Source organism: Emys orbicularis, chromosome 2 (assembly GCF_028017835.1).
Source record: "Emys orbicularis isolate rEmyOrb1 chromosome 2, rEmyOrb1.hap1, whole genome shotgun sequence".
Classification (NCBI taxonomy): Eukaryota; Metazoa; Chordata; order Testudines; family Emydidae; genus Emys; species Emys orbicularis.
In genome coordinates, this window is record NC_088684.1 from 36,589,256 (window position 1) to 36,602,283 (window position 13,028).

The 13,028-nt window shown below is 39.3% G+C and overlaps 1 protein-coding gene across 24 annotated transcripts in view; it reads right to left on the bottom strand.

Moving 5' to 3' along the window:
• RIMS2 (regulating synaptic membrane exocytosis 2) overlaps positions 1 to 13,028 on the bottom strand; it is a 765,985-nt gene that overhangs the window by 633,672 nt on the left and 119,285 nt on the right. For 7 of the 24 annotated variants that reach the window (XM_065398071.1, XM_065398075.1, XM_065398062.1 and 4 more), the window contains exons 2-3: positions 3,565 to 3,597; positions 3,081 to 3,167 (exon numbers count right to left, since the gene is read on the bottom strand). The exons of the other annotated variants lie outside the window; for them this stretch is intronic. In XM_065398071.1, the coding sequence (XP_065254143.1) occupies positions 3,081 to 3,167; positions 3,565 to 3,597 (120 nt within the window). The remainder of the gene's footprint in view (positions 1 to 3,080; positions 3,168 to 3,564; positions 3,598 to 13,028) is intronic. 24 annotated transcript variants of the gene reach the window in all.

Sequence of the window (13,028 nt, forward strand, 5' to 3'; positions counted from 1 at the left end):
ATACAGTACACAATATTTTATGTCTTGAAAAATATCACACTAGACTTTTTGTGTGACGTTTTTTTCATATTGCCTGTTAATAGTCAAACTGGTAACCCTAATTCATCCAAGTAGTCCCATTAACCTCAGATGAATAAAGGTTGAAGGATCAGACCCTTCGATGACTTCTAAATACTTGTAACTGAATGTCTGAAGAAACCACATAAATTAGTTTTCTTCCAGTAACTGAATTTTATAGAAGTTTATTCTCTATTAGATTTTGTAAGCTTATTTTTGTCTGAAGATACTTGTCAATATCAAAAGAACATTTTTTAAATAATGAAAAAAAATTAATATTAAATATTTTACCACTTTGTTCACAGATTGTCACCAAATTTTACTCTCAATTAAAGGTGGTTAAAGTTTTTCACTAAAACTTTTTTTGCTGAAAAATGGCCTTTTTTCCAAAACATAAAACTTTCATGAAAAGTTATGCATGTTTGTTTTTAAAAGTTTGTACTTTTTCATTGAAATTGAAAATTGCAAAATTTTGCATTTGTTTTTCACACATTTATCCTCCTTCCTTTTCATTACTGAATACAACAGAATGAATGATGTTTTGTTTTCACACACACTTTTTCATTCTTCTCCTCCTCCATTAGCCATTTTGTAACTTTTCAAAATTTCCTCACCTTTGAAAAGTTGCAGAGTGGAGAAAACACACACACAACCTGGACATCATTTTATTGTACTCATTGACAAAAAAAGAAAAATAGAGGAGAAAGGAGAAAAAAATAAAATTTTTGAAATTTTTCAAAATATATTTTGGCCAAAAAGCAATTTTAAAAGGAAAAAATTTTGAACCCTGCAAGAAACAACTTTGAAATTTTTGCGGAAATTGTTTTCCCAGCTTTTGACCAGCTCTATCCCCAGTTCTAGGAGCCCTGCTGTCATGACTTCAGTGGGAATTGCACATACACCAGAGCAGAATTTGGCTCAATGTTCACTATGACAAATATCTTGGTGTTTTAAGTAATCTCATAGCATAGTGAGCTGAACGTAAGCAGTAACTAACACAGTTATATTCCATGAGGAAAAGAAAATGCATCTTCTATAATTTTACCAGAAATCTATGATTTTCGGATTACAAATTATACACTATCCTGTAGAAATTTTTTAAAGGATGAAATCATAGTTGGATGATGATGACTACTCTTCTATTTTTCCCCTTCCTTTTCTGATTCTAATTGCCACATAATAAACCATGCTAATTATTAGACAGCTATTATAATGTTAAAAGTGAATATTCCTCATAGTAGATCACTGGAAAGTAATACAGCCTACGGTATAATTGAGTGAAATTAGATACTTCAGGTATCATAAAAAAGTATGAATAAAACTGAAATAATGTGTGTGTATGGAAAAATATAAGTAAAACAAATATATAACTTTATAGTTAAACATTTCTGCTGCTGTAGGTTAGGTTGTCAACATTTCCATTATTAACTCTTTTCAGGAGGTTATTGCTTTCCTTTAAAAAAAATTCTAGCTGAAAGGTTTAAAAGTTTCACATGAAATTTTGCATTCAAGTAGTTTTTTTATACACTTACAGGCTAAAAGAAAAATTTGATAAAATCTATACTGTAATTTTTTGTGTGTGTGTGTGTGTCTCTCTCTCTCTCTATGTGTGTGTGTGTATATATATATATATATATATATATATGTATGAGCCAAATCATGCAGCCCTTTCTAAAGAACGTTTGCAAGGATTGCAAAATTCAGGGCTTAGTATACCCAATCCCACAAATTGTTCTCCTGTGCAATTTTTTGAAGATTCTTATGTTTCTCAATACACCTCTACCCCGATATAACGCTGTCCTCGGGAGCCAAAAAATCTTACAGCGTTATAGGTGAAACTGCGTTATATCGAATTTGCTTTGATCCGCCGGAGCGCGCAGCCCCGCCCCCCTGGAGCGCTGCTTTATATCCAAATTCGTGTTATATCGGGTCGCGTTATATCGGGGTAGAGGTGTATATATTTTCACAATAAACTAAAACTGCCATTGCCTATAATAATGAAAAGAAACTCAGTTAAATATATATTTAACAAAGCGACCGGACATGTCTTTGAAAAATATATAAAAAGAAATAATAAAAATGCATATTTTAAAACCACCTAAGCATGTGCCCAAAAAGATTTTAAAAATTCATTATATAAACCAACAAGACTTTTTCCCATAAAATAAGTAAATAAATAAAATAAAACTTCATAAATTAAAAAGCGATACTTGGTTAACATTAAGGCTGTAACACTTATCTAGGAAATTTGAAATTAAAGTTATTCTTAACTTTCTTCTCTTTTTATTTTCAGCTTCATGATTTAAGTTCAACCGTAAGTCTGAATCTCCTAGCTTTGCCAGGTTCTGTTCAACCTTAACATTTTCAAGTGGCAAGAACTGTTAATTTCTCATATAGTTCTCCTTAAAGGAAATCCATCGTGGCATGGCACTGTAAAAAGACCATCAGTGAAATCCTGGCCACAGTGATGTCAACGGCAAGACTCCCATTGACTACAATAGGACCAGGATTTCACCTCATATCTGTCAAAGCTCAGAAACTTTACAGATATATCAACGTCATGAAAAAAATGAAATGGAAAATTCCCAGCTCTTCAAATGTATTATGTATATTTTATAGCATTCTGTGTATGACCCATATCATAAATACTGTGCATCTACATAGACATGCTACATATAATACTACATGTCTGATAATTCAAGCTTCCCATGCATAGAACTCATGTTAACTTCACTGAAAGTTTTTCAAAAAGAGTACTTGCAGGGAAAGGCATTAAATGGAGCAGTGAGAGTTCCTAAGATTTTTTTTTCTGATCTAATCAACTCAACTGTCTGGTAAAAGTGGGCCCTCACTTAATTTGCATCTTTCTCTTTGCCAATCAAAACTCTGAAAGCAAAGGCAGTGTCAGCTTGTAAAATGCTCTTATAAGGATGTTATGAATGGGAAAGTATTTTACACATACTCTCCAGTATGTTTTAATGCTATAGAGACATTAATCAGTCTACAGAGAGCAGCTTACTTACGTCTGGGGCTCCTTTTCATTTTGTTGTTTTTGCTGTGGCTGAAGAACGTTATTTACCAGCTCAGTGATCCCACTAAAGGGAAACCACCTGTTTAAATAAGCAAATAATGTGACTGAATAACCAAATAAATCATACTAGTTTAAATGTTTTCTTACCCAATAATAATAGAAATATACAGGTGGAAAAGCTACAGCCAATGGGAATGTTAGCTGCAATAATAAGTCAGCCACTAAGGATGTAAGGGAAATAAAGTTTTACACTTAACCAGGCCACAAGCAGTCAGCAAGAAACTACATCCAGCTAACATGTGGATGAAGTAAGAAGCTGCAGGCAGCTCTCTTACAAGCCAATCAGGAAGCAGATGACAAACTAGCTGCAGCCTATCAGGTATTAGTGAAAGCTAATACCATCAAAGGTGCAGAAAGCAGAACATGGCAAAGGTAGAAAAGTCAAGCCTACTGCACTTTTAAGATATTTTACTTACTGTGTCGGTTGTGGTTTTTGTTCTTCTTTGACCCTAAAAAAATAAGTTTGCACAACTGAGTGCAATGTACTGGAAAACAGTTTCTATCTGCAGTTCTATAATCTACATCCAATGGGCAAAAATAGTTTAATTTTGTATTAAACTAGATTTACTTGTCCATATATTTGTAGTGAACTGTATTCTTTAACTTCCACTAAGACTAAAAAATGAGGTAATGTAACATTAATATCTAAAATTCTGTTGAAATGAGTAGAGTGATGTACTGTGATTGATTCCTAATCTTTAGACAGAATAGTTTAGCATATTAGAATATTTTTAGAAATATATTAACCTACAAAATGGAAAAAGGTGGTGTTTTAATCATAAGTTAATATATTCATATTTTATGCTTTTATATTTCTGATGGAGAAAAATATTCAGGCTCTACATGTATAGTTAAATTCTCACCGATTGTAATTCAAAGTGAATTTAAACTCTTAACCAATTATTTAAAATCTAGTTTCCTGAACCAGTAGATTAACTTAGAAGATAAACCTTGATTTCACTTGCTAAATTACATTTCTATTTCACGAGCATCGGTGTACAGTACAGCTATGAAAATTAAACAAGTCAGTTTTGTTTGAATAAACCTTACTAAGACTTGAAAAAGGCTGACAGCTATTTATTGCCCACAATAGCTATTGAACAATTCTAGTAAGGTCAAATGTCTTTAAGAAAACATTTCAGCTGAAGTACATGCTTAGCTTTGAGCATGCTATCCAGTGCTCTACCAACACCTAATTACGCTCCCATCTCACACAGCAAGGGCCACATATACACATAGGGTCCCATGCTGTGAAGTACAGAAAGTCATAGAAGTTTACTATAATCTGTGCCAAAAATTCAAGCAGTAGCCAACAGTTTCCTGCTTTTTATGATGCCATAGTGAATTACTACTGTGAAAAGGTTCAATGAACATCCACACAAAGGAAACTAGGAGAGTGGTCTGTGAAAAGAGTCAGTGACACATAAGAGTAGAACATATCCTGAAAATATTTCATAATTTACTACATCAGAGACAAAACATACAGCACAGACTCAATAACTTCCTATCACAGCTTTGCCTCTTTAGTATATTACAATATCACACACACACACACACACACACACACACACACACACACACACACACTACTATGTTAAAAGAATGTTACAATTGAAAAATCAAGCACACAGATGCAAAAGTTAGGAAATGTCTGAATTAAGTTTCCCTGTGCAACCTTAATTCAGCCCATATATTTGTAGTGAATTGTACCAATGCATTATAATTAAGTCTTTAATCACATGATCAAATACTATTTTTTCCATAGGACCTCTGCCTCATTCAGTGCCCATAATGGACAGTGCCCACTGAATGGGTAGCTATTCAATACAGTAATTCCTCACTTAACGTTGTAGTTATGTTCCTGAAAAATGCGACTTTAAGTGAAACGATGTTAAGCGAATCCAATTTCCCCATAAGAATGAATGTAAATAGGGGGGTTAGGTTCCAGGGAAAAAAAAATTTGCCATACAGTACAGTACTATAGTTGGGAGGTGCCCCTACCTTACCCCACACAGGCACAGCCCACTGGCACTGGAGACAATGAGGCAGGCAAGGAGGCTGAAGGTGCTATAGGCTAGGAGAAGCATGTTGCTCAGCAGCAGCGGCAGCTTCCCCTACTCTGCAAACACCAGGGGCAGGGGGCTCAAGCCTCAGCCCACCCATTCCACCCCTTCCCCCGAGCCCCCACCCTTAACCTGCCTCTTCTTCCCCCCTCCCCCTTTACTCCGCACGCCACGTCCTCGCTCCTTCCCCTCTTCCCCCGCCTCCTGCCTGCGGCAATCAGCTGGCTTGCGGCATTCAGGAGGGAGGAGGGAGGAGCGAGGACATGGCATGCAGGCTCCCCCTCCCTCTCCTGCCTCCTGAACACCGCAAGCCAGCTGATTGCCACAGGCAGGAGGCAGGGGAGGGAGGGGGGAGGCGCGCCGCATCCTCACTCCTCCCCCTCCCTCCTGCCCATGGCAATCAGCTGGCTTGCGACATTCAGGGGGCAGGAGGGAGGGGGGAGAAGTAAGGACTTGGCGCGCAGCCTCCCCCTTCCCTCCCCTTGCCTCCTGTCCACAGCAATCAGCTGGTTTGTGGTGTTTGGGAGACAGGAGGGAGGAGGAGTCTGCACGCCGAATCCTCGCTCCTCCCCCCTCCCTCCTGAATGCCGCAAGCCAGCTGATTGCCGCAGGCAGGAGGCAGGGGGTGGAGGGGAAGGCGCTGATCCGCAGGGTCTGCCGGCGGGCGGGAGTAGCTGTGGGGAGGGCGTAGGGGAGCTGATAGGGGGGCTGCCAGCTGTGGATAAAGCAGGCAGCCAAACAACGTTATAGTGAAGCATTGCACACCTTTAAATGGAGCATGTTCTGTAATTGAGCAGGGACGTAAAATCGAAACAACATTAAGCGAGAGGACGTTAAGTGGGGAGTTACTGTAGTTCTTTGTATCCTTCTCATTCAATGTAAGGTCCAAGCCTTATTTACCACTTGCCATCTCTGCACTGAATAAGAACATAAGAATGGCTATATTGGGTCAGACCAAAGGTCCATCCAGCCTAGTATCCTGTCTACCAACAGTGACCAATGCCAGGTGTCCCAGGGGGAGTGAACCTAACAGGTAATGATCAAGTGATCTCTCTCCTGCCATCCATCTTCACCCTCTGACAAACAGAGGCTAGGGACACCATTCCTTACCCATCCTGGCTAATAGCCATTAATGGACTTAACCGCCATGAATTTATCTAGTTCTCTTTTAAACCCTGTTATAGTCCTAGCCTTCACAACCTCCTCAGGCAAGGAGTTCCACAGGTTAGAATCATAGAATATTAGGGTTGGAAGGGACCTCAGGAGGTCATCTAGTCCAACCCCCTGCTCAAAGCAGGACCAATCCCTAGACAGATTTTTGCCCCAAATCCCTAAATGGCTCCCTCAAGGATTGAGCTCACCACCCTGGGTTTAGCAGGCCAATGGTCAAACCACTGAGCTATCCCTCCCCCCAAATTTTAATATATATGACTGTGCGCTGTGTGAAGAAGAACTTCCTTTTATTGGTTTTAAACCTGCTGCCCATTAATTTCATTTGGTGGCCCCTAGTTCTTATATTATGGGAACAAGTAAATAACTTTTCCTTATTCACTTTCTCCACACCACTCATGATTTTATATACCTCTATCATATCCCCCCTTAGTCTCCTCTTTTCCAAGCTGAAAAGCCTAGCCTCTTTAATTTCTCCTCATATGGGACCCGTTCCAAACCCCTAATCATTTTAGTTTTCCTTCTCTGAACCTTTTCTAATGCCAGTATATCTTTTTTGAGATGAGGAGACCACACCTGTATGCAGTATTCAAGATGTGGGCGTACCATGGATTTATATAAGGGCAATAAGATATTCTCCGTCTTATTCTCTATCCCTTTTTTAATTATTCCTAATATCCTGTTTGCTTTTTTGACTGCCACTGCACACTGCGTGGACGTCTTCAGAGAACTATCCACGATGACTCCAAGATCTCTTTCCTGATTAGTTGTATCTAAATTAGCCCCCATCATATTGTATGTATAGTTGGGGTTATTTTTTCCAGTGTGCTTTACTTTACATTTATCCACATTAAATTTCATTTGCCATTTTGTTGCCCAATCACTTAGTTTTGTGATTTCTTTTTGAAGTTCTTCACAGTCTGCTTTGGTCTTAACTATCTTGAGCAGTTTAGTACCATCTGCAAACTTTGCCACCTCACTGTTTACCCCTTTCTCCAGATCATTTATGAATATGATGAATAGGACTGGTCCCAGAAGAGACCCTTGGGGGAAACCACTATTTACCTCTCTCCATTCTGAGAATTGACCATTTATTCCTACCTTTTGTTCCCTGTCTTTTAACCAGTTCTCAATCCATGAAAGGATCTTTCCCCTTATCCCATGACAATTTAATTTACGTAAGAGCCTTCGGTGAGGGACCTTGTCAAAGGATTTCTGGAAATCTAAGTACTTTATGTCCCCTGGATCCCCCTTGTTCACATGTTTGTTGACCTCTTCAAAGAACTCTAATAGATTAGTAAGACATGATTTCCCTTTATAGAAACCATGTTGACTTTTGCCCAACAATTTATGTTCTTCTATGTGTCTGACAATTTTATTCTTTACTATTGTTTCAATTAATTTGCCCGGTACTGACGTTAGTCTTACCAGTCTGTAATTGCCGGGATCACCTCTACAGCCCTTTTTAAATATTGGCGTTACATTAGCTATCTTCCAGTCATTGGGTACAGAAGCTGGTTTAAAGGACAGGTTACAAACCATAGTTAATAGTTTTGCAATTTCACATTTGAGTTCTTTCAGAACTCTTGGGTAAATGCCATCTGGTCCCGGTGACTTGTTACTGTTAAGTTTATCAATTAATTCCAAAACCTCCTCTAGTGACACTTCAATCTGTGACAATTCCTCAGATTTGTCACCTACAAAGGACAGCTCAGGTTTGGGAATCTCCCTAAAATCCTCATCTGTGAAGACTGAAGCAAAGAATTCATTTAGTTTCTCCACAATGACTTTATCATCTTTAAGTGCTCCTTTTGTATCTCGATCGTCCAGAGGCCCCACTGGTTGTTTAGCCAAAGATATGTCCCAACCAGACTGGGCCAGAGAGAGAGGGACCTATATGATATCGCCCTCTTCACTTGCTCCAGCAAAATCCCAAAGACCACCTAGAATGTGAGACTTTGTCACACTCCTCTCCCACATGGGTTTTTTCTGTCCCACCATACTTCTTCTCTTTACTATCCCTCTCTTTTGACTTCTGTTCAATAAAAGTCTGACTTAGCCAGGCAACACTGCATATTTTGCAACACTGCTGTAAGAGAGACAACTAAAAGTAATGCCCTAGAACAGCCCAATGTTGGTACAAATTTGCCAGACTCTGAGTGGCTGATAAGACCATTTGCTGTGCCTACATTTTTCCAGCAGTAAAAATGTAGTAAGAGTCGACATCAGAGACAGAAGCAATATTTTCCATCTTTACTATCTTTTCTTTACCTTTCTATGTATTTTTGTTTTGTTTTGTCTTCTAGGAAATAGGACAGACTTTAACAATAACAGCAACAATGATAGCTCCAGCCCATCTCAGCTAACTTATCTTTTCCCCCCAAAAGACACTTATTACCATCTAAGAGACTGTCAAACAGGGGTGCAGGTGGATTCCTTCTGAAGACTCTTGACGGGGAAAAGGACAGGGAACAACGAATGTCGTTAAAATGAAAGCCTTTCTTAAAATTTTACATTTGAAATGCCTTAACTGTTTTTCCTGCTTTTCTGTATCTTAAATAGAAGAAAGATGTTAATGGTGTGTTTTCCATGGTACTAAGCAGGCTGAGGTCTCTATATCAAACTCTCTAAAGCTTGTTTAACACTGTTCAATGTTGAACAGTGACAGACTCATGTTAATACTTAACTCTTTGGACCCATGTATTCCATCTAAATTAAGACAAGAGATTCAAGGTTCCTGGGTTCAACTCATATTCTTGAAGAGAACGTGCTTTTGTGGTTACAAACCAATATTCACACATTGCCTCTGTTCCCCCTTCTCTTTCCTCACCTTGCAGCCTGTTTCTGCCCCCCAACCAAGAGACATTCTCAGTGCAGCTGTAATCTGAGAATTTAGCTGCCAAATTCCATCAAGGCTCAGTTGAGTATGTGTGAATTGTGATTTTTCAGATGCCAAGTACTTGTTGAAATTTGGGCAGATTTTCATGGTCCACCTGCCAAATTTGAAGCCCATATTCCATATTTTATTTAATTATTGTAAAAATTTAACATAGGCAAAACAAAGTATTTTTCCCTAACCCCATTCTGAGAAATGGCAAAATTATAATCAGCTGAAAACAGGTTTTTATAATGGAAAGTATTAGGCAGCCTTAAGAATAGTGAACCTGCCTATAACCTACAGTAACAATGATTACCCACTACTGAGAGATTATTTACAAATGGAGGGGGCTCAGACAGCAGAGATAAAAAATGGCTAGTGCTACTCCACTTGCAGGAACATGTAAATGAATACAATACTCTATTATCCTCAACACAGGGTCTGTTGTTTTTAGCTTTCTAAAATAGATTTTCTAGGCCACCAATTTTGTCCACTGTCTTTTGGGGTTCCTTCTCCTTTAATCTTCAGCATGTGCTGACTAACCAGATCCATTAGCAATTTCTTCAAGGGGAGTAGATCTCGGACAATCCAGGAGAAGGAGGCTCTGGACTGGCAAACAGTTGCAGGACACCAATTCCTCCCCCTACTCCATGAAAACACCTGAGGTAAAGTGGGGAGGGATTTGTCTTTGAGAAAAGTATGTGTGAAGGAAAGAGGAGAGAAAACAATGTAACAGTCAGATTAGGAAATCTGAATATCTCTGTATTTAGAAATCATAGTATCCTTATGAAATCTAAATGTTACACTATTCTTCTATTCATATAAAACTGTACATTAAGATTATTGATTACATCGATGATTCTCCCAAGGCTGGAACTTGCCAGAAACAAAACTGTGGTGCATTTGGCATGGGCATTAATAACACAGAAAATACTACTACTTAGCACTTCTAAAGACTTAACTTCTCCAAGCTTTGGACAAACATAGACTATTAATCTTCATTGCACCCTTTGAGATACTGTAGTGAAGTAAGATACACTTGATATCTGATACACAAAGGCCAGAATCAAGTCAGTGGAATAATCAACACAGTAACTGATAGATTCCAAAGTGTCACAAGGCACCTCCGTCACTACCCAACTGAACTTCACAACATGGGAATATTTGTTTCCCATGTAGGTATTTACAGACTGTCATCAAGTCGCCCCTTAATTTTCTCTTTGTTAACCGACTAGATTGAACTCCTTATATCTATCATTATAAAGCATGTTATCTAGATTAGTTCAGGTGATTCCATAGTCATAAACACATGCCAGGCTGTTTATCCTTCACAAAGGTGTGCATTTATTTCCCTCTTATCTCCCCATAACACGAAACACAGGCTTATAGCAAGGACAAACTTCCCTGCAGCCCTCACTCCCCAGCCCAAGCTCACTCTCAGAGTTACCTCCCAAGAGCTCCTCCTAAGCTCCTGTTTGACTGCCTCTGTTTCCTGTTCTTATATTCTCCCCAATTATCTTGTTAACCCAGTCATTATCACCCAGGTGCTCACAACCCCCACCAGAAGGTGTGTCATTGCCTTCAGTTGGGCCTGCAGCCTCCTCCAGGCTGCAGCAATGTCAGTGACCAAGGTGCTGCTGATAGCATCCTGTCACACAAGGCCAGAAGGGACCATTGTGATCATCTAATCTGACCTCCTGTATAACACAGGACATAGAACTTCCCAAAATAATCCCTCTTTGAACTAGAGCATAGAGTTAAAAATTGCCAATAATGAAGAATCCACCACAACCCTGGGTAAATTGTTCCAATGGTTAATTGCTCTCACTGTTAAAAATTTACAGTTTATTTTACATCTCAATTTGTCTAGCTTCAACTTCCAGACATTGGATCATGTATACCTTTCTCTGCGAGGCTGAAGAGCCCACTATTAAATATTTGTTTCCCATGTAGGTATTTACAGACTGTCATCAAGTCGCCCCTTAATTTTCTCTTTGTTAACCGACTAGATTGAACTCCTTATATCTATCATTATAAAGCATGTTATCTAATCTTTTAATCATTCTCATGCTTCTTCTCTGAACCCTCTCTAATTTATCAACATCCTTCTTGAATTGTGGACACCAGAACTGGATACAATATTCCAGCAGTGGTAACACCAGTGCCAAATACAGAGGTAAAATAACCTCATTACTCCTAGTTGAGATTCCTCAGTTTATGCATCCAAGGATTCCATTGTCCCTTTTGGCCACAGCATCACACTGAGAACTCATCTTCAGCTGATTTATCCACCACAATCCCCAAGTGTCACTGCTTCCCAGGATAGAGCCCCCTCCCCCATCCTGTAAGTCTGACCTGCATTCTTTGTTCCTAGATGAATACATTTACATTTAGCCGTATTAAAACGCATATTGTTTGCTTGCACTCACCTATGAAGCAATCCAAATGGTTTGTATAAGTGACCTATTCTCTTCATTATTTACAACTCCCCCAATTTTTGTGTCAACCGTAAATTTTATCAGTATTGATTTTATGTTTTCTTCCAGGTAATTGATAAAAGGGTTAAATAGTGTAGGGGCAAGAACCAATCCCTGTGGGACCCCAGTAGAAACACACCCACTTGATAATGATTTCTCAATTACAATTACATTTTGTGAGACATATCAGTTGGCCAGTTTTTAATATGTGCCATGTTAATTTTGTATCAGTCTAGTTTTTTAGTCCAATTATTGGGCAGTACCAAGTCAAATGCTTTACAGAAGCCCTAGTATATTATATCAATGCTACTACTTTATCAACCAAACTTGTAATCTCATAAAAAATCAAAAAAGCAACAGAGGGTCCTGTGGCACCTTTAAGACTAACAGAAGTATTGGGAGCATAAGCTTTCGTGGGTAAGAACCTCACTTCTTCAGATGCAAGTAATGGAAATCTCCAGAGACAGGTATAAATCAGTATGGAGATAACGAGGTTAGTTCAATCAGGGAGAGTGAGGTGCTCTGCTAGCAGTTGAGGTGTGAACACCAAGGGAGGAGAAACTGCTTCTGTAGTTGGATAGCCATTCACAGTCTGTTTAATCCTGATCTGATGGTGTCAAATTTGCAAATGAACTGGAGCTCAGCAGTTTCTCTTTGGAGTCTGGTCCTGAAGTTTTTTTGCTGTAAGATGGCTACCTTTACATCTGCTATTGTGTGGCCAGGGAGGTTGAAGTGTTCTCCTACAGGTTTTTGTATATTGCCATTCCTGATATCTGACTTGTGTCCATTTATCCTCTTGCGTAGTGACTGTCCAGTTTGGCCAATGTACATAGCAGAGGGGCATTGCTGGCACATGGTGGCATATATAACATTGGTGGACGTGCAGGTGAATGAGCTGGTGATGTTGTAGCTGATCTGGTTAGGTCCTGTGATGGTGTTGCTGGTGTAGATATGTGGGCAGAGTTGGCATCGAGGTTTGTTGCATGGGTTGGTTTCTGAGTTAGAGTTGTTATGGTGCGGTGCGTGGTTGCTGGTGAGAATATGTTTAAGGTTGGCGGGTTGTCTGTGGGCGAGGACTGGCCTGCCTCCCAAGGTCTGTGAAAGTGAGGGATCATTGTCCAGGATGGGTTGTAGATCACTGATGATGCGTTGGAGAGGTTTAAGCTGAGGACTGTAGGTGATGGCCAGTGGAGTTCTGTTGGTTTCTTTTTTGGGCCTGTCTTGTAGCAGGAGGCTTCTGGGTACACATCTGGCTCTGTTGATTTGTTTCTTTATTTCCTTGTGTGGGTATC